Source organism: Danio aesculapii, chromosome 7 (assembly GCF_903798145.1).
Source record: "Danio aesculapii chromosome 7, fDanAes4.1, whole genome shotgun sequence".
Taxonomy (NCBI): domain Eukaryota; kingdom Metazoa; phylum Chordata; class Actinopteri; order Cypriniformes; family Danionidae; genus Danio; species Danio aesculapii.
This window is the reverse complement of record NC_079441.1, coordinates 39620653-39647703: the sequence shown is the minus strand read 5'-3', so window position 1 is coordinate 39647703 and position 27051 is coordinate 39620653. Positions and strand designations below refer to the sequence as shown.

The 27051-nt window shown below is 36.1% G+C and overlaps 1 protein-coding gene across 1 annotated transcript; it reads left to right on the top strand.

The window, feature by feature from the left end:
- Positions 1–851: 851 nt before the first annotated feature.
- rnf32 (ring finger protein 32) lies at positions 852–26183 on the top strand. The gene is made up of 8 exons (XM_056460779.1): positions 852–902; positions 8972–9218; positions 9300–9442; positions 13430–13462; positions 13829–13953; positions 15738–15846; positions 19353–19526; positions 25665–26183. Exons 1-8 carry the CDS (start codon positions 852–854, stop codon positions 25917–25919), a joined length of 1137 nt encoding a protein of 378 aa, XP_056316754.1. The 3' UTR covers positions 25920–26183.
- The last annotated feature ends 868 nt before the right edge of the window (positions 26184–27051 follow it).

Here is a 27051-nt window from a genome sequence, read left to right as displayed (position 1 = left end):
TAGAGGTAGAGCAGTTTATCAAACCTCAAAGCACTGTTATGCAAAATAAATAGAAGTTTGCCTGCAGTCAGGTTTCCTCCATCAGGAAGACTCTTTTGCACAGACTGATAATCTTCGGAAGCCACAAATAAAAACTAACCAAACTCCAACTCGGGGCACAGTACAGGTTTGCTCAAAAACCCTGGAAGATGGAAGGGTGTTGCCCTACGGTAGACATGGAAAGTCCCCAATTATGTGATAATTCTAGTGAGCGGTTTGGGACATATTTATATTCCTTGCTTAGAGAAATATTGCATTTACGACATTTTACCACAAACGCATTCCATCAAACCGAGGCAAACGTCAGTCAGTCACTCACTCACTCAATCAATCACTCACTCAATCAATCACATGAAATAAGCCATGATTAATGGGGGACTTGTGAGGAAGTCTTTGGGCTTTAAACTCATGCTTTAAATGGGTTAATTACTCTCTCTTTCTCTCTCTGGCTGTTTGTGTATATAAGTGAGGGGTTCAACATTAATGATAATGATAATAAATCCACACTCAGTAAAAACACTCATTTTCTATGCAGATTTTCTCTTAATGATTTTACAGTCCTGGGGTCAAATTAAGCAATCAAAAAGCCTGAGGCTGTCCAGTTGACTGTCAGGTCTTTATAAGCTTCCTTTTTTCCATTTCAATATATTCTCAACAGAATTAAATACACACTACACAACCAGGTGAGATATCAGAGAGAACTTCAATATAATGCATGGTGGGCATTCGCACAGCTCTTCCCACACTTCCACCCACCATAAGCACAAGGCCTACTGCTTTGGGAGCTATAATTTTAATCGCTGGCCCTATGCATGAAATCAGCAGGTGACAAAGAAGAGAACGAGACAGACTCGTCTCTGGAGGTACAGGAGACTCTCAGGCACAGCAGGGTCGGCACAGCTCCATGTGTTAATCTCTCCTGGGCTACAATTTATGGCCATTATGGCAGTCTATTTTCAGCCCCTGTGATGGATTCTGCTCAATTATTGGCCATTATGGGGACGAGATGGCTTCGCAAGTGTGTTGCAGATTGCTGGGCACCACTGCGACATTCATGTGAAATCCACTTGGCACACAGAACAAGACTACGAGAGCGAGCGCAAAGCATCCAGGCTTATTATTACATGTCGTATAAGTGGATGAGGTACGTTTCTGGCTAGGGAGCAGCACGTGACCAAAGAGACAAATAGTAAAAGCATCACTTGCTGCACTATTGATCCGTATGTCACGGTGAGCAAATTTATGTCACTGTAGTTTGTGCACAACGAGAACGCAGTGATGATTCTCGAGCACAGGCCGGTCCCAGAATTTATCCTCTGCAGTCTGAGCTCGGCCAGGCTAACTGACAATGAACATTTCCAACAAGTCATCCACAGAGCCAGCCAAGACCTGTAGTACTGTGGGAGGACCCTTCAGACAGGTTAATCAAACCGCCTGATCGATTACTCTCAGCCCCCAGGAGATTTATTGGAAATCCTTTGTGAGGTCCAAAGCATGAGGTAATGTAGCACTTAGCAAATGAAATAAAAAGACGCAAAAGCACACAGTGATTTGTATTTCATTTTCAGTAGGCATGTTTAAGCTATTTTGCCTTACATTTTTTATAGATAGACTTTTCTTTTTCTTTTTTTTTGTTCTATTTATTGCAGGTTTACTCAGCAGTGGAATAAAAATTGAACAACAGCATGTTGTGTAGATGGATAACAGTCGCATCATGAATTAGTGGTATTATATTGCAGTTTTGTTGCATCTCAGTAGCTCCATCTTTAGCTTAGCTTTATTATTTACATCAAATAGTCATTTAGTAACACTTAATAGTAACATCTTGCATTTAATATGCACTGTAAGTTGTAACCCAGAAAGCATTTTTTTTGTTTTTAAAAGATGTCTAATAGATGTCTAAACATAGTCATCTTGGCTAAAATAAGGCTAAATTTGGGCTGTCAGTGAAAATCTACTAGACATCTAAGAATAGGCCAAAACTAGACTAGACATCAAATAAACAGAAATGAAAGACTACACATATAAAGTCTGTCTAATCTGTCTATTTGATGACTAGTCTAGTTTTGGGCTTTTCTTAGATGTCTATTTGATTTTTACTAAGAGCCCAAATTTAGCCTTGTTTTAGCCAAGCTGTCTACGTTTATATGTTTATTAGACGTCTATTAAACACAAAATTGTTTTCTGAAAAGCTTTGTAAATTTGTACTTTTGGGAAACTAAGTGTTAAACAACATGATTCTGGCTTACAAAATATATATCAGAATAAGTGATCATCCTAGATTCTATTATATTTGAAATGATTAAAAACATGCAAATCTATATATTTTTTTGTCTCTGAGATATGTACATGTTTTTTTTGAATGTTTGTTTGCTTCTGTTTATTTCATTCATTAATTCATTTTTCAGCTTAGTTCCTTTATTAATCTGGGATCACCACAGTGGAATGAACCGCCAACTTATTCAGCATATGTTTTACGAAGCGGATGCCCTTCCAGCTGCAACCCAACACTGGGAAATCTGTGAATTTATATATTAATTAAATTACTTTCTGAATTAATTAATTCATCCATTCATTATTTTATTTAGTAAGTCATCAAGGAACAAAGAGGCTATCAAGTGTCTATTCTGAAAGTCATCAGTTTCTCTTAAAATTGCATTACAGCTTGTTGTTTAAACTAAACCCCCGCTTCTAAAGCATATGATCAAATCTGGGAATTTCTCCATTGTTTCCAGTTATTAAGTACATATTCGACTATCCAACTCCAGCAACCTTTCTCCTTAATAATATCTGTACCTTATGAACATTTTGCTATTCAGATTATACTTGTAGCTTCTCTTTGAGCAGACACAAATCAATATATTAATTCTCACTTTTTAAGTACTTTGCAAAGTTTGTACAAAACTGCAGCAAAGATTTCCTATTCAAAACCTAATGGCAACAGACCCCTCAGCTCTTGTTTCTTAACGTATCGCCACACAAGGTGAGTCACTTCTGCGAAAAAAATGTCTGCATGACAGAATAGGTAAAAAGGTTCACAGAAGAAAGTTAAATAGAAAGCTCTTTAAACTGGTATTTATAAAGAGGAAGAAAACAAACAGAGCCCTTGTTGAAAATGAAAGCACGTACAAAAAATCCATTTTGATGACAGTTGGAAGAAAGCAGCTTTTATGGCAAGACTGGACTGCCCTTCTTTTTGAAAACAGTGATTATTTACTTAAAAACACAAATGATAGAGATTGGGGAAGACAGGTTTTGATTGAATGCTCAGAGGATGAATTCCTAAAAAATAAATTGCTCCGCACCTTTGTCTGTAGCATTAAAGGCCATATAGGCCGTGCTTTTCTTGCACTAATCTCAAGAATGTATGAGTCTTTAGAGAGAAAAGGATGATGGTTTTCCACTGTCACACTAAAAGGTTAGGCCAATGTTTTTTTAAAGTCACTTTTATTGATGGCTGTTTCAGTGACGGGTGTTAAAGCAGCTGTTGTGCCACAATACTTACATGCAATTTATTTGACTTTAAAATATTGCAACTTTCGCTGTTACGTAATAATCACTGGTGAACATTTTATCTTTGAAAATGTTTTTTTAACATCTGAGAATGACCTCTTTGACACATCTGATCTCATGGATCAGGTATGAACAAAGAAGCTCTGAGGAATTCGGCATCTGATAACAGCTCAATGAGATCCACAGCATGTGTTGCAGTCGCTGATTGGCCATTATTTAGAATTAATAAAAGGTTTTTGGGGGGCGGCATGGTTGCTCAGTGGTTAGCACTGTCATCTCACAGCAAAAAGTTTGCTGGTTCAAGCCCCTGCTGGGTCAGTTGGCGTTTCTGTGTGGAGATTGCATGTTCTCCCTGTGTTTTTATGGGTTTCCTCCAAGTGCTCTGGTTTCCCCACAGCCCAAAGACATTGGGTAAGCGAAGTTGTCCGTAGTGTATGACTGTGAATGTGAGAGTGTATGGGTGTTTCCCTGTACTGGGTTGCAGCTGGAAGGGCATCCGCTGTGTAAAACATATGCTGGATAAGTTGGTGGTTCATTCAGCTGTGGTGACCCCTGATGAATAGATGGGTTAAGCCGAAGGAAAATAAATGAATGAATGAATGCATGTGTGTGAATGAGTGTGAATGTTTCCCAGGACTGGGTTGCGGCTGGAAGGGCATCCGCTGTGTAAAAACATTTGCTGGAATAGTTGGCAGTTTATTCCGCTGCGCGACCCCATGGTAAATAAAGGGACTAAGCCGAAGGAAAACGAATGAATGAAGAAAAGGCTTTTTTGGTATGTCTGAAAAGATCTTATAATTTATATGGCAAAGAAACATGTTACTGTTAAATCATTGCACTTACTATTTCCCACTACCACATGGGATAATCTGGAACTCTGCTGGTAGGAGTTTTACCTCGCTGGCAGGTATCCAAAGTCCTTCTGTTTGCTATATACACCACATCACTAGAACCATCATCCAAGCTCAATCATGCGGTTTTACACCTTTCAACATCAGAAAAATCAGACCCTTACTAACGAATCATATTGGACAACTTCTAGTTCACTATTTAATCTCTACTAATTATGCAGAATGACTGCAGGTCTTCGGTGAGCCCAAGAGAGCCCATGTCACACCTCTCCTTATCTCCCTGAACTGGTTTGAACATTTACTGATTCAGCACCCTCTTACCTCCACCTGCCTCTGAAAGTCTCCATTACATTACATATAATGTACATTATACATATATTATTGATACATTATTTCCTTGAGTGAGTAATGTCTTGTGGTACCATCACAGAGAAGCTCTAAGTCACTTTCCAAAACCTTTTCATCCAATTCCTTGCTGGTGGAATGATCTTCCCATTCCCACACCGACTGCTGATTCACTTTGTAATATTCAAAATATAACTAATAACCCATCTCTTCCACAAATACTTGAGCACTAAAACATATTCCTGCTCCCCCTCCCTAGTTCTTATCTCTGTGAACACCGCTGTGAGACCTGTGTGCTAAATGACTAAATGTAAATATAAAGTTAAAGCATTTTTTAAAAATAAAATGACATATTTTCTTGATAAATGAATGAAGTGAAATAAGTACGCTTTTACCCATTTTTAAAATTGAGTAAAACCATATTTAACAAGTGCACACACATTTTGAGTGAGGAGTGAGCACACACATACACCTCAGCTGAGTATTGAAGGTGGTTCATTCACTCCTCCCATCTTCAATTCTTGCTGGGATCAAACCAGTAACCTTTGTATTACATCTGGCCCTATAAATGAATGACTGAATGAATGAAATAATAAATGAATGAATGAATGAATGAATGAATGGATGAATGAATGAATGAATGAATGAATGAATGGATGAATGAATGAATGAATGAATGAATGAATGAATGAATGAATCAATCAATCAATCAATCAATCAATCAGTTAATTAATCAATCAAGACCAAAACAAAAATTAACATTTAGTTCAGGATTTTATATAGTGTAGAGCTGGCCATGCAGATCATTAAACATATTTCATTAAATGTTGAGATTTCAGTAAGGAAATAAAATAATAACATGATGTATTATATTCTTATATAAAACTGAAGGTTTCCCCCCATATTTTTCATGAAAGGTTAATATTGAGATGTTAACTTAAATTGCTGTTGTTTTTAAATATGATTTTTCGGTTTTTGGTTGGAGATTTTGTTCAAATAATTAATTATGAGTGCTTCTGAAAAATGAGCATTATTCAGATTTTACAACTGCAGTGTTTCAACAATTGAACTCATCATTCAACTAGGACTGGTAATCAGGAAAATGAGATGAGCTCGTGGGAACGTCACACTGCACTGAATGTAAGTTCGTTGCTTAGCGACCAAGTAAACAGTGTTTCTGTGGACAGCAATGCCGCGGGTGAGCTGCTTTTCTTTTCTTCACACTTTTGGAGATCATCTCAGCGTTTTTGAGTTAACAAGTTTGAGAGGATGACTTTAAAGGCTATCAAAATGCGTTGTTGCTTTTTTTGCGCCGTGTGTTTTATTTTCCAGCTAAGTTAGTCTACGAGTTGCTTGCTAACATCAGCTGTTATGGTTACTGATTCTGCCACAATTGTGGATTCTCATGCAAAATAAGACTACAGATTTACATTTACTTCCCCTGTTGATGGTGTATGGTTTTCTAAATAATTTTTACATATAAATCTAGCAAAAAAAGTCAGGTCATACAGGTGAAAAAAAAAGATGTTTGGTGTATGTACTGCTTTTGAAGTAGAGGTTTATGGCTCAGTGCATAAGAAAACAAAGAATTTCAAAAAATGCATTTTAGCTTAAGTCTACAGATACAATTAATAAAGGATAAAGAAAATACACTTAAAAGTGCATGTTGCATTTGGAAAAAATGAAACGCTGAAAAAATGAAAAAAGTTTGTCTGCAGTGTCTTAAACAATTGGTGACCATATCAACGACACTTGTACAAGCATTTTTGAGGTGTCGATATCTTTGAGGCATACTGTAGGTGTAAGATCCATTGGAGAAAGTAAACTGTATATTATCACTTAAAATGTTTCAGTTGGGACACTTTTATGAGGCTGCTGACTAAAAATCTTTTCTGCTCTACGAATTAATTCCTTATGTAATCTTGTATATTATCATTGTCATCATCATAACAATATATGTCATGTTATATTATATTGTTATATTATTCTCATTAATCACTATTCACATATTCACTGACATATGATGCAACGCTCAATTTAACAACATGCAATCTTCTCATCAAAAGGAACTAGCTGTAAGAAAATTCCCAGACTCTCCATATCAATATCACAGGCTTCAGCGCACTCCTTTAACACACAGTTTAAGTCTAAAGTTTGTTTAAACGGGATTGAAATAGTCTATATTTGGATAGTTACACCAAGTAAAAAGAGTAGTGTTGTTTATCTCAATGGGCTGGTTGACATAAAGGTAGGAAATTTGGAGGATCTTTTCATATGACTGATCACTTGTCAGGGGCAGGAGGAAAATAATCAATGTGAATCACTTTAACACATTTAAGAACACTTAAAAATGATCAGTCACTAGGTTAAAACAAAAATCAACAGCAATTAAGGGTGTGTGTTCACACTTGCCGCTTGATACTCTTGGTTTGTTTGATCTGGACCAAAATATAACAAGTTACAATTGGTTTTGGTTTGTGTTCATACTGTCTGTGTTTTATCACTTATTTTGTCACTGAACTTACTGAACATACAAAGCAGAATGTGTTGTCCTGAATGGTTTGTTGTATGTGTGTACGTGTGAGGTTATTTTAATTGGCTGATAACTCAAGAAGAGCTTAAAAACTGTAAAATGGAGTCAAAAGAGTCCCTGGAATTCCTCCTTCACACAGATAAATGAATATGTGCAACAAACAGATGCATTTCCAACAGTGATGTTGAACTGTGATGTCCAACATTGTGATTATGAATCAAGCCAGGCGTTCTGTCCTGTTTATGGCTGCATCTTGTGACATCATGCACTGTTTTTTAAGATTTAATTGCCATTTTGCTTTTTAGACAGGAAGTGAAGTGAAGTGAAGTGAAGTGAGAGAGAGAGAGAGAGAGAGAGAGAGAGAGAGAGGGATGGGATCAGGAAAGGTCCCCGAGTTGGGACTCAAACTTGGGACACCCACAGTGCAGTGGCGCTATATGTTGGTGCACACTCACCACCAGGCCTTCTGTGAAATCATGCACTGGTTTTGATTTGTTTAGATGTGGAGCTGTGCATCGATGGATTTGCTCTTCAGTGTTTGTACTTTCAGCAGTGAAATTTAGGGATGCTCTGATCAATCGAAGATCAGTATCGGCCGATAATCACATTTCATGACTCAATCGGTACTCGCCAATATGGTCGATCTCATAAACCGATCGCAGGTGTTTGTTTATGAGTTCACAAGCAGAGGAAGATGCACAAGCGCTCCCATATATTATACAGTACATAGCCTAAGCCAAAGTAAAATGAATGAATGAATTGTTTTCTGTAAAGCTGCTTCTGGCCATGACATGTTCACACCTAAATGGTTATAAGAGACGTTTTTACCGTATTATATGCAGCATCCTTCATTTATTCTCTTAGGTAAGGCGTGACCATCTCTTAAGGTTCATACTTAAAGGGTAAATGTGCTTAAAGCATTATAAAGCTTGAAGCATCAGAATCGGCACTCGCTATCGGCTGATCACCATGACAAGGCATTGGTACTTGGTATTGGCTGCAAAAGTCCTGATCGGAGCATCCCTAGTGAAAATTAAACCACATTGAACTGAACTAAACTGAAGTTCAACTCTGAAAACTGGACTGACAGTTTGAATTTACAAGAACTTCCATGTGAAGCTGCTTTGACACAATCTACATTGTAGAAACACTATAGAAATAAACATGAATTGAATTGAACTGAGATGTTGCACTGTAAAAAATGCAGGGTTCCACACAATTCACTCAGGTTGTTCCAATACAAATCAATTAACTAAACAAATTTAAGTGGATTGAACAGGAAACAATTAAGTTACCCCAAAAATATCTTAAGTATTGTGTTGTTTAAGGTCATGTAGTTTGAACAAGCAGAAAAAATATCTATTTTTTGAGTGTGTTGTCCATGTCCATGCTCTATTTTAGTCACTTCACCAGAGTCTATTTGGTGTGGACCAAGACATTACTTGTTAGCAATCTTGGTTGTTTGTTGTAGACCAAGATTTGAATAGAAGCGTTTAATGTAAACTGCACTAAGACACCAGACGGACCAAGTGTCAAAACACCCATAATGAAACATCTGTGAATTTTACAGTAGATTTATAAAACAGTTTAGTCAGACAGACATTTGGAAGATCGTCAAATGGAAACATTCAAATATAGTGTAAGACCAGTATTTTTAATGGTTCACAATGTTCCGCTTTATTTTCTTCAGGGATTCGACTGTAAAGTGGAAAGTGGGAGACTGACTCTAGCAGCTGTAGCGCTTCAGGAACACATCACACACAAAATTTCTGTTCGATACAATCCCCATAAACTCCATGTGTCAGACGTCTCCTGTCCTGCTGCTGGTGGGGCTACACATGCTAGCAGGAGAAATAAAAGCCACATCCCCAGGCAGACACAAGGAAAAGTGGAGAGAGAGTATGTGCTGGATCCTGCTCCTCCACGTCTGACTCTTGGTAGGCTGTTATCATCATGGAAATTTAGGTATGCTGATCATAGTGGCTAATGCTAATGCTCAGATTTTGATGATGCTGCAGCACAGAGGATGGGTCTAGTGGAGGCTCCCTCACCAAGACTAACTGCTGAGGAGTGGGCAGATGTTAAAACCAGGTCCATCCTGGAGGGAGATTCAACCCAACCGTGTGCCATATGCAGAGATGAGTTTCGTCTGCAACCACAGGTAACTTTACTTGCTCACAACATCGTATAGTTTTTTTCCTGCGTTTTTTTATGTGTAGAACACAGTTAAGAGTGCGTGAAATTTAAAGTATGACAGTAAATACAGATAGATTTACAGCAGTATCTACCTGTTAGACCTTTGTTTTTTTTTAAGAAGTGTGTTGTCCATCAGTAGACCTTAGTTGAAGTAAAATACATCAGGAGGACAGTCTGTAAGCCAGAGTGAAATGTGTGACCACTCTTTACACTGGTGATAATCAAACCATAAGTTCAAATCTTAAAAAAATCTTATTTTTTACATGCTCATGTCATCTAAACCTGTATGCATTTCTTCTGAGGAATACAGATGGACATATTTACATGTTGTGCATGAGTGATGCTCTGAATAAATTGTTTCATTTACTTTTTAAAAATTTATTTAGGCTTTTTTAGTCACCGTTATCAATGCACATCATTAAAAAAAATACATTGCCTTCCTGTAGCTCAGCTAATACAGCATTGTGTGTGCTTGACCAGGTTTGTGGGTTTGATTCTCAGTAAAAACATGCACCAAAAAAATGTTTATCTTCAATACAATGTAAGTTATTTTTGGATAAAAGCATATGTCAAATAGATGTAAATATTTAAAATGCCCTAGTTAATTAAAATGATATGCCCTCCATTATTAGTGAAATTTCTTCTCCTCTCAGCGATATCAAACAGCTACAGTCCAATGAATTCCCAATAGACCCAATGTTCCACCCTACGTTTTCTACAATATACATGTTCACAAAACTACTTTTTTTAGATCCTGTAACGAGTTTACCATTTTTTCTTGTAACTTCACTGTATTGTGATTCATGTAGCCATCAGTTAAGTCAGCATCAATCATGAAATGTCAAGCAGCCATTGTCAGCCAGTTACCATATTTCTTTTAAAATCTCCTCAAGAATGCAGGACTAAAAGACCAGCAGTTCAGAGCAGCAGAGACAATGAAGTTGCCTTAGCCACATGTAAATATTGATTTTAGTCTGTGTTTACATGTGGTTTAATTAGATCTATGTAACTTCAGTTTAATATGAGGTTTTTACATTATTTTTAAACATTACTGAAACAGGAAAATAAAAGAGAGGATTAAAGAAAAATCCTTAAGTACAGAAAAAATATCTAATTTATTGTATGCATTATTCATAAAAAAATATTTGCACTTTTAATTACTATTGTCAATTTAATTTGAGGAATATTTTTTGCCCTTTGACTGTTCTATACATTAGAATGCATTTTGTTTAATTTATTTATTGGTTTACTAAGCAAAAATGATTAATTTATTCACTTAAAAAATTTACGTTTGCTGCTTTTTCAAACCAATTATTTAATATGAGTTGAACCAACACAATTCTTAAGGGTTTTTTGGGCAAACGTAATTGTTTTATGTTCAATCCACCTAAATTAGTAAAAATAATTAAGTAAACTTAATCAATTTGAGTTGTGACAACATGAAGGAATTTTGTGGAACCCTGTATTTTTACAGTGTTCCACGATTTACAGAAGACACCCACGAAAATATAATTCAGTCTAACAAAATCAGTGTTATACTGTATTAGTGTTTATATCAGTGCTATCAAATGATTAATCAGAATGAATCTCATCCAAAACAAAATTTTGTATGCATAATCTATGTGTGTACTTATACTTTGTATATTTATTGTAAATACACAAGTACAAAACATACAATATAAAAATATGTACATACATTGCATCCGGAAAGTATTCATAGCGCTTCACTTTTTCCAGATTTGTTTATGTTACAGCCATATTCCAAAATGAATTAAATTCATTTATTTCCTCAAAATTCTACACACAATACCCCATAATGACAATGTGAAAAAAGTTTTGAATATGATGCCACAAGCTTGGCACACCTGTCTTTGAGAATTTTTGCCCATTCCTCTTTGCAGTACCTCTCAAGCTCTATCAGGTTGATAGGAAGCAATGATGTACAGCCATTTTCAGATCTCTCAAGAGATGTTCAATAGGATTTAGGTCTGGGCTCTGGTTGGACCACTCAAGGACATTCACCAAGTTGTCGTGAAGCCACTCCATTGATATTTTGGCGGTATGCTTCGGGTCATTGTCCTGCTGGAAGATGAACCCTCACCTCAGTCTGAGGTCAAGAGCACTCTGATGCAGGTTTTCATTCAGGATGTCTCTGTACATTGCTGCATTCATCTTTCCCTCTATCCTGACTAGTCTTCCAGTTCCTGCTGCTGAAAAACATCCCCACAGCATGATGCTGCCACCACCGTGCTTCACTGTAGGGATGGTATTAGACTGGTAATGAGCGGTGCCTGGTTTTCTCCAAACATAACGCCTGGCATTCACTCCAAAGAGGTCAATTTTAGTCTCATCAGACCAGAGAATTTAGTTTCTTATGGTCTGAGAGTCCTTCAGATGCCTTTTGGCAAATTCCAGGCGGGCAGTGGCTTCCATCTGGCCATTCTATCATACAGACCTGGTTGGTGGATTGCTGCACAGATGGTTGTCCTTCTGTAAGGTTTTCCTCTCTCCACAGAAGAACGCTGGAGCTCAGACAGAGTGACCATCAGGTTATTGATCACCTACCTGACTAAGGCCCTTCTTCCCCGATCACTCAGCTTAGATGGCCGGCTCTAGGAAGAGTTCTGGTGGTTCCAAACATCTTCCACTTACGGATGATGGAGGCCACTGTGCTCATTGGAACTTTCAGAGCAGCAGAAATTTTTCTGTAACCTTCCCCAGCCTTGTGCCTTGAGACAATCCTGTCTCGGAGATCTACAGACCATTCCTTTGTCTTCATGCTTGGTTTGTGCTTTGACATGCACTGTCAACCCTGGGACCTTATATAGACAGCTGTATGCCTTTTTAAATCATGTCCAATCAACTGAATTGACCACAGGTGAACTCCAATTAAGCTGCTGAAAGATCTCAAGAATGATCAGTGGAAATAGAATGTACCTGAGCTCAATTTAGAGCTTCACGGCAAAGGCTGTGAATACTTAAGTACAAGTGATTTTTCAGTTTTTTTTTTTAAATCAATTTGCAACAATTAAAAAACAATAAAAAAAGTCATTACATTGTTATTATGGGGTATTGTTTGTAGAATTTTGAGAAATTAATGAATTTAATCCATTTTGGAATAAGGCTGTAACATAAAAAAATGGGGAAAAAATGAAGCGCTATGAAAACTTTCCAGATGAACTGTATTTATTTATAATTTGTCTTATAAACAAATATCTTGTATACAAATAAACATTAATTTAAATATATACATGCATATACATAATAAATATGCTAATATAAACTTTTATTTTATATACTTGTTTATTTACTAAAACATCTTTTCAGGTATAATAGAAGAACACCATCCTTTAAAGTTTTAAACTATTTTAAATAATATAAAATTTTGTATATACTGATCAGAATAAGTATGTTGTTTAATTTTTGCATTATCTGCTACGCTGAATGACAGTGGAGCATTAATTCACCCATATTTTATTTTCATAAATGTTTTTGAAACATTAAACAATACAATTTTCTTAGGCTTTCTGAATTTAATAAGCTTTTTTGTGTTCTCGTTTATTTGTTAACATGTTAGCTGCTTCACCTGCTCCTGTGTTTGGATCTAATGTGAAAAGTTTGTGCATGAATACAGTCTAATGGAGGCTGAATGCATGTAGATTATCAGGCAGGCTGTTGGTGACAGCTAGGTTGATCTCTATAGGGAACAGACAGACAGTATGTATACATATTTTCTCAGCTGATGTTTCTGGTCTCTAATTATCTATGTGTACATTGACCACTTTGAGCAGTTACTTGTAATGATGAAACTATTACATCTCCAAAGTGCATAAAAACATTGTTTCATAGTGTTTATCAGATGAAAAAACAGTGCACCTAATAGATGCTTTTATAAAGTCAGTATTTAAAGTAATCAGAACAGCACTTAATGCTTTTTTATTCCTTTGGATAGGTTCTACTCTCCTGTTCCCATGTATTTCACAAAGTAAGTCACCACAGATCATTCCAACATAATGAATTGGCATGAAATTTTTAAAGGGCTAGTTCACTCCAAAATCAATATTTTCTCTTCATATACTCACCCTCAGGTGGTTTCAAAGCTTAATGAATGTCTTAATCTGTTTTCTGAACACAGAAAGGAGATACTTTGAAGAATCCATTGACCTCTATAGTAGGAAAAAATACTGTGGTAGTCAATGTCTACCAGTTTGCAACAAGAAAAAGAAACTTAAATAGGTCTGAAAGAAGAGGGAGTGAGTAAATGATGACAGAATACAATATTTTGGTGAACTATCCCATTAATAACACTTTCAGAGTTGGTGATTGAGTCTCTTTGTGCTGCTAATTTCAGGTGTGCCTGAAGTCTTTTGAGAAGTTCTCAGGCAAGAAGTGTTGCCCAATGTGCAGAAAAGAGCAGTACGAGACAAGGGTGATCTATGATGGTGCCCGGCTCTATCGGGAAAAGTGTGCTCTCAGGTAAAGAACTAGAAGTTAATGTGAATAGACAGTCTACATCCTCTGAAATATCTCCTAGGTCTGTTAAAGTACGGTCACATTAGCATAATTATAGCAAAAGCAGTGTTATCTGTGCTTAATTCTGTGAATGAAAGTGCTCATACAGAAATTATTTTCAAACCATGCAGGTTTCTGTTGGTCAGATGACCCCTTCATGTTGATTCCTATTAAAATGACAGTTTTTCAGTGGTGGACAAAGAACACAAATTAAGCTCTTGAGTAAAAGTATAGATACCTTAATAAATACTAAAAAGGTATGAAGGTCCTCTCTTCAGATAAACTCAAGTTTTTAAAAGCAAGTTTAACATTTCAAACAAATCTGTTAAAAGCAGAAAGTACTTATTAATGGGTGTTCATTTATCTCACAAGAAAATATTACATTTTATTACCCAAACGCATAACTACTACATATATTAATGATAATTCAAATGTGCAAACTAGTGTAAAATATGCCATACAGCAGAATGTATAACAAAAATGAATAAACAATAAAAAGGTGCATAAATGTGCTATGATAAATATAAATACAAATGACAAATAATAGGTGTCACTGTGGCGCAGTGGGTAGCACGATGGCCTTTCAGCAAGAAGGTCGCTGGTTCGAGCCTCAGCTGGGACAGTTGGCATTTCTGTGTGGAGTTTGCATGTTCTTCCCGTGTTCGCGTTGGTTTCGTCCAGGTGCTCTGGTTTCCCCTACAGTCTAGATATGCGGTAAAGGTGAATTGGGTAAGCTCAACTGTCCATATTGTCCAATGATGGGTTGCGGCTGGAAGGGCATCCGCTGCGTGAAAACATATACTGGATAAGTTGGTGGTTCATTCTGCTATGGCAACCGCAGATTAATAAAAAGGGACTAAGCCGAAAAGAAAATGAATGAATAAATGACAAATAATAGTACAGTAATAAATCCTAAAATTCATACTAGTAACTTCATTCATTAGAAACATTGAATGGCATCACTTGCTGGAACTCCAGTTAAACTGAGCTGTAATTTCAGTGAATCAGTATACTCACTCTGAATAGATCATTTGAACCAGTGAGTAGTTGACTCGCTCTGACTGAATTATTTAAATCAGTTAATCATTAAGTTGTCATTTCACCCAAAAATGAAAATGATGCTGTTAATTACAGGGTTCCCACACTTCTTGAGAATACTATCAATATTTTAGAAACCGCATTTGAATATTACCAGTATTGAATTCAACAAATTGTATTAAAGATCTTTGGACATGACTGTTTAAAATAGTCAATATTTTGGAAAATGACTCTACTTTGACATGTTTAATGTAAATATTAAGTGTAAGTGAAATGTAGGTGCAACAAGGTCTTTAATGGCACTGGATATGCTGCAGTATACATTACAAAGGTACTTGATTTATAAAATTAATGGTTCTTTAAAAAGTCTTTGAAAGTGCTTGAATCTGATAAGCCAGAATCTGAGACCTTTGTTCATCTTCGGAACACAAGTTAAGATATATTTGGTGTAATCTCAGAGCTCCCTCATCCATAGACAGCAATGGTCCTGACATGTTCAAAGTCCAAAAAAATACAAAAAAAAAATCCTCAAAATGGACATGAGGTCAGTGGTTCAATCAAATTGCAACTCTTTTGTGCGCACATAAAACAAAACAAACAATTTCTTCTCCTCAGTGTCAGTATAGGGTGCATGTTCATTAGAGTACTGTGTTTGCTTTTATATCCGTGTCATGATGCTGACGTTTTTCTTCTTCTTTTTGAAATCTCAGAATACAGGCTCTCTGGCGGGGCTACTTTGTTCGCAAATGGTACAGAAACATAAGAAAGCACTTGCCTCCAAAAGACCAACACTTAAGACGAAGATTCTTTGAAAAAAAGGTAACATTAATTGACAAATATTCATGTTATCAACTAGATGATTGTATCATCTAAAAATACTGAACAAATGTTTTCTGCCAAGAAATTTTGCTCATCAAGCAAATTTGTAATTTATTATACTGCAAAATGAAGATGCAGTCACACAGAGTAATCCCCTAAGATGAATCCAAATAACAAAGAATTCTTTCAAATGAACTTTGTACGAGATCAGTGGGAATAGAAATGAAGGCTCAAACAGTTTTATGGAAAAAGGAATTTTCCTATTGTGGTGTTCATGCACCCTTTGACCCTTCAGAATGCAGGAGACTGATAACAGGTGAAAGTGGTTAGAAGTGGTTGGTTAGGAGCTCACTGACACAGACATCTGTCCCTGCAGACCCCTCATTATCGCGCACACAAGTCCTCATACATTAGCTCAGGGAAAGCAAAGGTTGCCATCTAGTGAGGCAGAGACTGTCAACTCTTGGTATCAGCTCAGGAGCTGAGAGTGTTCCAGACTCCTAGAAATTCAAGCCATATCCTGAAACCACTTTGAAGAGCACAGTGTTCTTATTTAAAGGCGTACAGATACATGATCTGGGTGTCTATTCTTCTCTGTGTTTGCAATTGTAATTTCTAAACAGCTAATATCCAAATGCTGTCTTACAAGATTGTTGTGCGAAGAATGGCAGTGAAATTATCTATGTTATAGTTTAGCTTTATTCATTTATTAAGCACTTGAAGTGGGCAGGTACTATATTCAGCACTTCTGTATATTAATGTTTAGTTTTCAATTTGATCACTTCTCACATGTTGCTAGTGTTTTGCACCTAGAGCCAGGTGTCTCACTGCTGTCTTTTTTTTTTTTTTTTTACTATTTTTGAAAGTAATTTTCATTACAAAAGATATAATAATGACAGACATTCCTTTTACGGAGGTACACTACCAGACAGTTTGGAAACTGAACTGAAATGCTTTTCACCATCATAACTTTATCCTTTATGGTCATCCTTCAGTAATCAGTATAATATGAAGATCTATATAATCTCATTTTAACCATTTATTCTAAATTTTAATAACACTGAAAAATATTACTGCTGTATTTTATTGAATTGAAGAGACTTCTTTCAAAACATTACAATATTTCCATACTTTGTATGTGGTACTGTCTACAATTGTTGACTGCACTTTATTTTAATAGTCAATTTTAGACAGATCTGTGAACTACATGGCAGCTGACTCTTGTTGGTGAATTGGTGGTAGAGTAATATTTTTTTAATTCTTTATTTAACAGATGGGAGGGACAGTCAAAAAACTGCCCCAGAAGTAGCTACAGTACATGGCTGAATTTCATCTGCTATCCGTGTGCAAGAAAATGCAAATCACATAACAAAAGAGATTAAAGATATTAAAGAGTTAGTGCACCAAAAAATGTATATTCTGTCAATAATTATGTAATGTTGTTACAAACCTGTGAGACCGTTTTCATCTTTGGAACACAACTAAAGATATAAAAATCCAAAATCAAACAAAAAGTGCTCAGTGGTAGTTTAAAAAATGTTTCGGTGCTCTTTGGGTAAGGGATTCATCCGAATAAACAGCAAAAATCAGTTCAAGGCACTCGAAAAATGTGGAAGAAATACATTATAAAAGTGTTTTTTATATTGCCTTGGACTGATTTTTGCAACTTAAGATATTTTTGATGAAATCTGAGTGGTCCTGAAAAGTTAGGATAAAGTCCAAAGGTACCAAGAACATCTTCAAAATAGTCTAAGTGTCTTCAGTGGTTCAACCATAATTTTATTAAGCTATGAGAATCCTTTTGTGTGCACAAACAAAAATAGCAACATATTTAACAGTTTTTTCTCATCAACGTCAGTTCAGACTCAAGATCATTAGCAAATGCATGTTGCGCTGCTAATGTATAACCTTATGGCTGCACATGACTTCCTTGCATTAAAAAATTCAAGCATCTGAGGTACTGTATGCGTCAACACAATTCTCTGGTGAATGTATGTCCTGAACTGTCACTGAAAAGAAATTATTGAATAAAGTTATTTTTTTATTTAAAAAATTACCTTTGACCTACGTTTTACACATGAACTGTTTAGACCATGTTTTTGGTACCTTATTGGGCTTTGAATGTTTCAGGAACACTGCTGTCTACCGAGGGTCAGAGAGCGCTTGGATTTCATCTAAATATCCTAATTTGTGTTCTGAAGACAAACAAAGGTCTAATGGGTTCAGTTTTGGGTGATTTAACCCTATATAATTGTATATAAGACCACAATAATTGTTTATAAGACCATCCAAAATAGACAGTCTACTAATAGTCTATTGACTGCTATTTGACTTGCAATAGGGTATATGTCGAAGCAATCGTTAATCGTTAATCGTTATTGGTGAATTGTATGCCAATGCAAAATCGGCGCGTTTAAGGTCTGTTTTCTTTAAAAATCACCGATCTCCACTGGCTAAGTGATATCCGATATAAAGGGGGTCTCAAATTGTTCAAGAAACACTGCATTAAATAACAATTTCCCCCGCCACATCTTTATAATATGAGCATTTATTTTACCTGAGTATATTCTATGGAGCTTCTGTGCTAGCCTGCCGATTCTGACAAGCGCATGTGTGTAAACGGCTTTTTGGCGCGTTTTACACTTGAGCAACTAAATGAATGCCAAAGTCTGTTTAACTGGTTGTATGTGAATTACATTACAACATCGATGCTGTAAAAGGAACTGTATAAAATGGAAAAAAAACTCACAATAACATGTCACCAGAAGTTTATGAGTATGGAAAACACATTAGCTCGGCATATACCCTATTGCAAAGTTACTCCAATTTTTATTTACTTATGCAATTTATTTTGCATGTGCATAACTTTAAAACAAGACTTAACAGTACATTTTTTGTTCTTGTTTGTGTTTCTTTGGACCTTTGGCACACCGGGAAGCAGTTCACCAGCTTAGAACTTGCAACAAAAGAATGAAAAAAATTTGAATGCTTATCACTTTCAGTCTAAGATAGGTTTTCAATCAACTAGTCACTCTTTTCTCCCCCTCAGGTACCTCACTAAGTCAACATATTAGAAAGTTAAATTGGTGACATTAAGATTGATTGTACCTGCCCTCTATTTTGTGAGGAGGCAGAGTTCACATTGCCAAGTATTGTTTGTCCTTCTTTAGGAAGGTCTACCACGTTTGAACTCTCTGAAATGCTTAACGTCTGTTTAATTACTGATCAAATACAGCTATAAAGAAACCACTGATGTCATTCGGTGCAACAGACGCCACAGGTTTGCGTGTCTGTGTACCTGTGCATGCTTAATCTTGCAGGTCAATTTCTGGGATTGTCCAAAAAGTTTCCTTCATACATCCATTCATGCTGCTATTGATCTGGCTGTTAGCTGCCTTTCATCGTCGGCGCGAGATTCAGAATTGATTTATATTGTGATGGAACATTGGTTTGCCTTGTCATGTCTGACCGAAACTCATTTTCATCTCATTCATTTCCTTAATCAGTTTCAGGAGATGAACGACAGCTTGGTGCAGTCATGCAGCACAGACGTGGAAGAGTTTCTGAACGATATCGACCGCTCGGTGGCCACGAGCCACGATATCCTGTGCCGCTTCAACAACAAGTACATGAGTGCTTCTGAAATGGAGGATAAGGACTGGCTGCAAGCTCAAAAGAAGGTTTGTGACAAGAGCTATTTTCCATCACCCCGATACAGAAAAGAAATCACTCAAAAATATTGTTAAAAAATGTTTGCCACTTGCTTAAGATTATTTTTTTTAGCTGAAAGCAAAGTTAATGTGAATACTGTTAGATGGAACTGCAGTTGCCAAGTAGTTTTGAACATTAAACCAACTCAAACTATAGGGCTGTTTAATGCTTGATTCTGATTGGCTGACAGACAAATTCAATTATTTCTAGATAAACACACAGCTAAAGTAGTTCCAGGTAGGTCTTAACTGTTTACAGTTCCATATCATAATAATAATAATTTCTCACATTTATTTAGTGCTTTTCTGGACACTCAAAGTGCTTTCAAAGTAATTTTTAGGAGGAATCTCCTGTTCCACCACCGGTGGACCACTGGATGATGTGACAGCAGCCAAATTGCACCAAAACCACACACCAGCTGATTGGTGGAGAAGACACAGAGTGATGAAGCCAATTATGATACAGGGATGGTTAAGAGGCCATGATGGGCAAATTTGGCTAGGATGCTGGGGTTAACCCCTACTCTTTTGTCGAAGGACATCCTGGAATTTTTAAGAGATTCAGGACCTTGGTTTATGTCTCATCCAAAAGACAGCACTCACTGAACAGTATAGAGTCTCTATCAATATACTGGGGCGTTAGGACCCGAACAAACCACAGGTTGAGCGCCCCCTTCTGGACACAATAACACCACTTCCTACTGTAGCTTTCCCATGTGGTCTCCCATCCAGGTACTGACCAGGCGCAGCCCTGCTTAGCTTCAGTGGGTGACCATATGAGTTGCAGAGAGCTAGCTGCTGGCTATATATCACTATACAGAATGATTTCAGTTATATCAAATTTACACTGCCTACAACAGCCAAAAATCGAATCAAATCTAAAGTCTTTGGATAAAATGTTTGAAAATTTTGGCCTATACACAGCAGCGATTTAAGGGAGAAAACCTGACAAACATTTGAACAATGTCTACGCAGAATAATTGACTCCATTCCATTGAATTAATACAAAATAGTGCACTGTGACCACCTCAAGTGTGCATTATTTTTCTAATAATTACGTGACTAATCAGTTTTTTCCAGTGATGGAGTATTTCCAGTTCTTCGGTTGTTAAATTACCAATTCCACCATCAGCCGCTCAAACAACTTGAGGGAAATATATTTCATCTGCAATTATTTGAGAACTTTGAAAAAAAAAATCCTTGGCATTAGGCTGTAAAGTGCTGCTGCTCCTTCACCTACACACGCAGACGGAGACTGAAATACCAGTGCGCTTTTACAAAAGAGCAGCTCATCAATGCCTCTAATCCCTCTCTGCAGTCGCTCCTTGGTCCTGCCCTTGGCCCAACGTGTCGCCACCCGTCCCAGTGCAGCTCCGGCGGCACAGATGTTCCAATTCAACAGTATCAAACCCTTCAGCAGATGATTGTTTACCTTGCTAATGAATGAGTGGAAATAATCCACCGTGTTTACTAAAAAACACAAGCTGTGCGGATAATGCACGCCTAGCCTTTCATTACATGCAAGCTGAAGAAAAGATTTGGCATTTCAGTGGGCCTCATTGTTATTGTGTTGAAGCAGCCAATGGCAGCCATCCACTAAAAAAGGGAAACGCTCATTTTTTATCTTGCGGATGAGAGGTCGGGCAGATAACTGGAGACGCTCAAACCTAGAGTTAGCAGAGTTCAAGTCAGAACCAACCCGTTCCCACCCAGACAAACACGGCGAACAATTATGAAACGCTCTCTCGTGCGAAGCGATTGGCCTTTGCTGAATGAAGGAAGCTGACAGTCGGTTAATGATTATGGCTGCACACCTACCTTCTGTTAGACTCAACTGAACCTCAATGGAGATATGAGTTGCTCACAGAGGTCATAAATCCGCTAATCATTTTCTTCTGATAATGAGACAGGAAAACACTCTTACAGAGCCAGGCTTATTGAAGTTGAAACTAAAACTACAACTTGTTACTTGAATGAAGCTCGTTGCCAGGAAAATAGATCTCATTTTCATTTTGTTTAATGCTACGTGGGAGAGTTTGTATGTATTAAGTGTGGAATAGTTACATTTGTTTATGTTTACGTTTTTTCTGCAAAGTAAAGCTGAATTAATTTCATCAAAACTTTTAAAGACAGTAAAACTGAGAGGAATTCTAAAAAATAATACAAAAATTTTGAGGAAAAAAAAAACATAATAAGAGCCATTATTAATCGAGCACCTAAGGGGTATTGCACAAAAGTGGAATCAAGAAATTGAATTGAATGTATTATCTTTCGATACCTAAAGATGTTAAGTGAACAAAGCCTTATTTTAATGAATATAACTGTTAAATAAAACTGTTTTGATTAAATAAACCAATAAGTATTGTCTATATTCACTGAGAAATACATAAAATATTCATTTTTAAAAGGGGCTGTACTCATTTATGCTGAACACTGTATATGTATTTTTTCCCTTAAATCATTCATTTTTTTTTATCTTTCTTCTCTATATATCCCCATATTTAAATCTGAAGCGGATAGAAATGAAAATACACACATTGAAAATGATTGCTAACAAAATTAAACTTATTTTTAATTCTAATTGTTGTAAAATATATGTAAATAGCCAAGAGCATGGAGTGACCGTAAAACACATTCATATCTTGAAGCGTTGACAACAAAACTAACATATAAATCACTAGGATTAATCTTAGCAATCTATGTTATAATCAATCTACAATCAATCTATAATTTATATTATACTAACATATAAATCACTAGGATTAATCTTAGCAATCTATGTTATAATCAATCTATTATCAATCTATAAATGATATTATACTAACATATAAATCACTAGGATTAATCTTAGCAATCTATGTTATAATCAATCTATAATTAATCTATAAATGATATTAAACTAACATATAAATCACTAAGATTAATTTTAGCAATCTGTGTTATAATCAATCTATAATTTATGTTATACTAACATATAAATCACTAGGATTATTGTGAAGCAGGCTAGCTGCAAAGAATAAATCCCCATAGTAACTTAATTTAGTCTGCTTTCATGCAACTGAGTCAAGGCTAAATTTAGCCAGGATAGCCTCAAAATCCCAGCTCAATCCTTTATCTTACTTTTGTGCAATACCCCTCAGTATTAACTGCTAATAACTAAGCTTCAAATCAGCAAAATGAAAATGTTTTTTGAAAAAAATGTGATACTCAAGACTTTAGTAATGATTAAAGTTCAGCTGTAAATCACAGAAATAGGTAAAAAAAAAGATTGTAATAATATTTCACATATATTATAGTTTACAGAATGTTTTATTAGTGAGGCAAAAAAACCTTCTTTTAATAAATATTTGTAATTTTTTTAACATATTGCCCAATTGTACACATTTGTCCTAATTAAATTGGGGGTATCTAGCACTCAGCACAGTACTTAGCACACAATAGTCGTTTAAGGACAAAGTGCGTGAGACAGTGAGACCAGCAATCATTGCATGCATGACATTTTGCACATTCTGACAAGTTTTGCTTGCTACACAACTGAAAATGTGCTAGATATAACACAGTTTATCATTGGGAATTGTAGTATTATAAAGTACTATAAAGTTTTCTAACTGGTGAATGACATGATCTAGTGGGTTGTCTACTGTCCTCTTTAATGTGCACGTTCGTGATTTCAGGAGGTGTGGCTTTGGACGGCAGGAGAAGGACTGTGTTTTCAAAGATATAATGCTAACGGATAGCATTTTGACAGATCACCTACTGCACCTTTAACTAACCCTGCTAGCTTAATAAATGACTAATTGGCTGTTTATTAATAGTTAGTAAGGTAGAAGTTGGGTTTATAACTCCTTATAAGAGGCTTAAAATGAAACTGCTGTCGAACTGTCATATCTGTAACACTGTATCTTCAGGAGCTTTTCCCCATATGATTTGGGAATGTCCAAATGTTGTCGACCTGTGGTCTCATGTAAATTCTGTTTTGTCCTTTTTACAACAAGTTGATTATGTGTCTAATCCTGGTTTATGTCTTCTTAATAACAATTCTAATTTCTGTATAAATACACTAAAGAAGAGAATGCTGTTTGCTGGTTTTACAGCTGCAAAGAAGGCAATCTACAAAAACTGGTTTACTCCACACATACTGTTGAAGTCAGAAATATTAGCCCCCCTTTGAATTTATTATAAATTTTTTTAAAGTATTTCCCAAATGGTGTTTAACAGAGCAAGGAAATTTACACAGTATGTCTGATAATATTTTTTCTTTATTTTTTCTTTATTTTGGCTAGAATAAAAGCAGTTTTTAATTTTTTTAAAATCCATTTTAAGGTCAATATTATCAGCCCCATTCAGCTAGATACTATTTCGATAGTCTACAGAACAAACCATCATTATACAATAACTTGCCTAATTACCCTAACCTGCCTAGTTAACCTAATTAACCTAGTTAAGCGTTTAAATGTCACTTTAAGCTGTGTAGAAGTGTCTTGAATAATATCTAGTCAAATATTATTTACTGTCATCATGGCAAAGATAAATCAGTTATTAGAAATGAGATATTAAAACTATTATGTTTAGAAATGTTTTGAAAAAAATCTGCTCTCCGTTAAACAGAAATTGGGGAAAAAAATAAACAGGGGGGCTAATAATTCAGGGGAGCAACTGTATGTGCAAAAACATTTTGATTTCATTGCCTCTTTAAAATAGTGACTTCTGAAGGTACAATAGCACACATTAATAAGGGTAAACCTAGTACCATTGATGCATGGCAATAGTTTTCTTCCAACATTTTAAACTAAATAAAGCAGTGACCATATCAAGTTTTTTCTCCTTCTTCTTTCAGATTGAAAAATTTTTGATATGTCTGTTGATATTTTGTTAATCTGAAGCAGGGGTAGGGAACCTATGGCTCGGGAGCCACATGTGTCTCTTTGACCAAAAATATGTGGCTCTCCAGCTGTCTCCCTTCAATAAAAAAATAAAACTGTCACTAAAAATCAGTTTCCTTTTGAAAATAAAATTAAAATGACCTTTTATTGTATATTTTTACAGCAAAATAAATAAGAATAAAGGGACGTTTCAACCAATGCGCATGTGCGGCGCTGTGGACTAACTTGAATCTCGACACCAATAAAGGGCATGCCATTTACATTTCGATGGTAACCTTGCGCCATAAAATTCAAACAATGTTCATGAGTGGTGAAAAAAAAGAAATTCTACTAATTGTCCTTCATTAATACATGGACTCGCTCAACATGTGATGCGTCATATACTGTATATCCCTAATGGCTCTTTACAAAAATGCATTTGCCCCAAAAAATTCGGAATGGCTCTTTGCTGAAAAAAGGTTCCTGAAATCTGATCTAAAGAATAAAACCTTGATCACAAAAAAAGAAGAAGTTGGGTTTAGGTTTTGGGTAGGATAAGGGATACAAAATAAGATCATAGTTTATAACTACTAATGAACAGTTGATGTCTTAATAATAGGCAGGTAATAGGCCTGTAGTTAATAGCATCAATTGTGACCTAAAGTTTTATCAGTTCATTTAATCTCAAATGTAATTGTCATTTTGAATGTTCCGTTTAAATATATCAATTATATTTATATATAAATATATTAAATATATAAAAGACGCGATCAACAGATGCACAGCAGTGGTTTTGGTCCTCTGAACGGCGTCTGCTTGAGCTGCAGGTAGTAATTGCTGGTGTCAGTGTCAGTGTGAGACTCACCACCATAAATCACAGTGCTTTCTGAACACTTATAATCTCTTAAAGTCAAGAACTGCGCATCTGCCTGACCGAGCATTTTATGAGCAGTGCACAATTAATGATTGATCTTAATAGGCATTGGGTAAAATTTGCAAATGGGTACTGTAAGATATATATGACGTTTTAGCACCTCATTGAAAGCAACCAGACAGGCAGATATGCATTTTAAGCATTATTATGATCCTCACTCACATAAATCATTGAATGGGAGTACTGGCAGGCAGCATTACTGTTTGCTTCCACGTACTTGTTACATAGGCTGATTTCGCATATGTTTACTAAGCTAATTCATGGTACCAAAATGACTTAATTTGAATATTGTTTCTCTTGTTTTCCACTCAGGCTGTCCAGCGAGGTGTCCAGGACTGCCCAATCTGCCTGAACCGCTTGAACTCACATAATGGCTCATCTAAGGAAGACAGAAACATCCTCTTATTGTCTTGTTCGCATCTCTTCCATGAAGTCTGTCTGCAGGCCTTTGAGCTCTTCTGCCAGGAGGTGAAACCCACATGTCCTCTCTGCCGCTCACACTATCACAAAATGCTTGTTGCCTGCAGCCCTGATGTTCCAGGTAATTTCTTAAATGAGACCAGCTAAAGGGATATTTTAGCCAACAAGTAAATAAGTTGTCATTTACTGAGCGTGGTGTTGTTTTAATACCACCCTTCTTTCTTTTTTCAAACCACAAAAGGACTGTAGATAGAGAGCTGCATTTAGCTTTTAAGACATCACAGACTGAACCAGGGCTGCACAATATATCGTTTCAGCATCGATATCACAATGTGATCATTCACAATAGTCATATCGCAGGATTTGCAATGTTGAGTATATTATAAAATGTATCATTTGCATTTGTTTTTGAAGTCTGTGGCTGTATGAGGATTTTAAAAGCATTCAGCCATAAGAAACTGTACCATTAGTACCATTAATAATGATTAATTTCATTAAGTTATCTTTATTATTCAGTTACTGTACCTAAATACTGTTAAATTTGGAAAACAATAAAACACAATTCTATTCTATTGCTTTCCTTATTATAGTTATCTATTCTTTTAATTTGTTTATTAGATTTTATGCCTATGCCTCTCCTACAGAATCATCCCAATCAATCTAAAACAATTAATTCTTTCCAAATAGAGATATTCAAGTCATCTGTTGAAATTGTATTCATATCGCAGTACATATATAAATATATATTGCAGAATAACATAATATCACAACGTTTGATTTTTCCAATATCGTGCAGCCCTAAAGTGTAGTGTGCTGGCAGTATAGAATCAGGTTTAGTAAAGAACAAATCAGAATTGAATGTAATAACCTCGGCTGATACTCTTAATGGAAAAACTGTGTATATTCCAGCACGATTTAGCGAGGAAACAAAACTATTTTTCCTATTTATCAGAAAAGTATTTAATTTCTGAATGAATTAATACAGTCTTATTGTTATAAAAATGTCTGGTTTCCCCCACAAGTCCAAAAACATGCGCTGTAAGTGAATTGGGCAAACTAAATTGTCCGTAGTGTATGAGTGTGAATGAGTGTGTATGGATGTTTCCTTGTGATGGGTTGCACTGGAAGGGCATCCGCTGCGTAAAACATATGCTGGATAAGTTGGCGGTTCATTTCGCTATGGTGACCCCAGATTAATAAGGGGGCTAAGCTGAAAAGAAAACAAATGAATGAATGTTCAGATTTTTAAAGGCGTTCCCCCATGATAATGCTTGGTCAT

Excerpts from the sequence above, each read along its gene's own strand:
- rnf32 (XM_056460779.1), top strand. The coding sequence starts at position 852 with ATGAAATCAGCAGGTGACAAAGAAGAGAACGAGACAGACTCGTCTCTG. Across the intron at positions 903-8,971 it reads AGACAGACTCGTCTCTGGAG|GGATTCGACTGTAAAGTGGA; the intron begins GTACAGGAGACT and ends TATTTTCTTCAG. Across the intron at positions 19,527-25,664 it reads GGCTGCAAGCTCAAAAGAAG|GCTGTCCAGCGAGGTGTCCA; the intron begins GTTTGTGACAAG and ends TTTTCCACTCAG.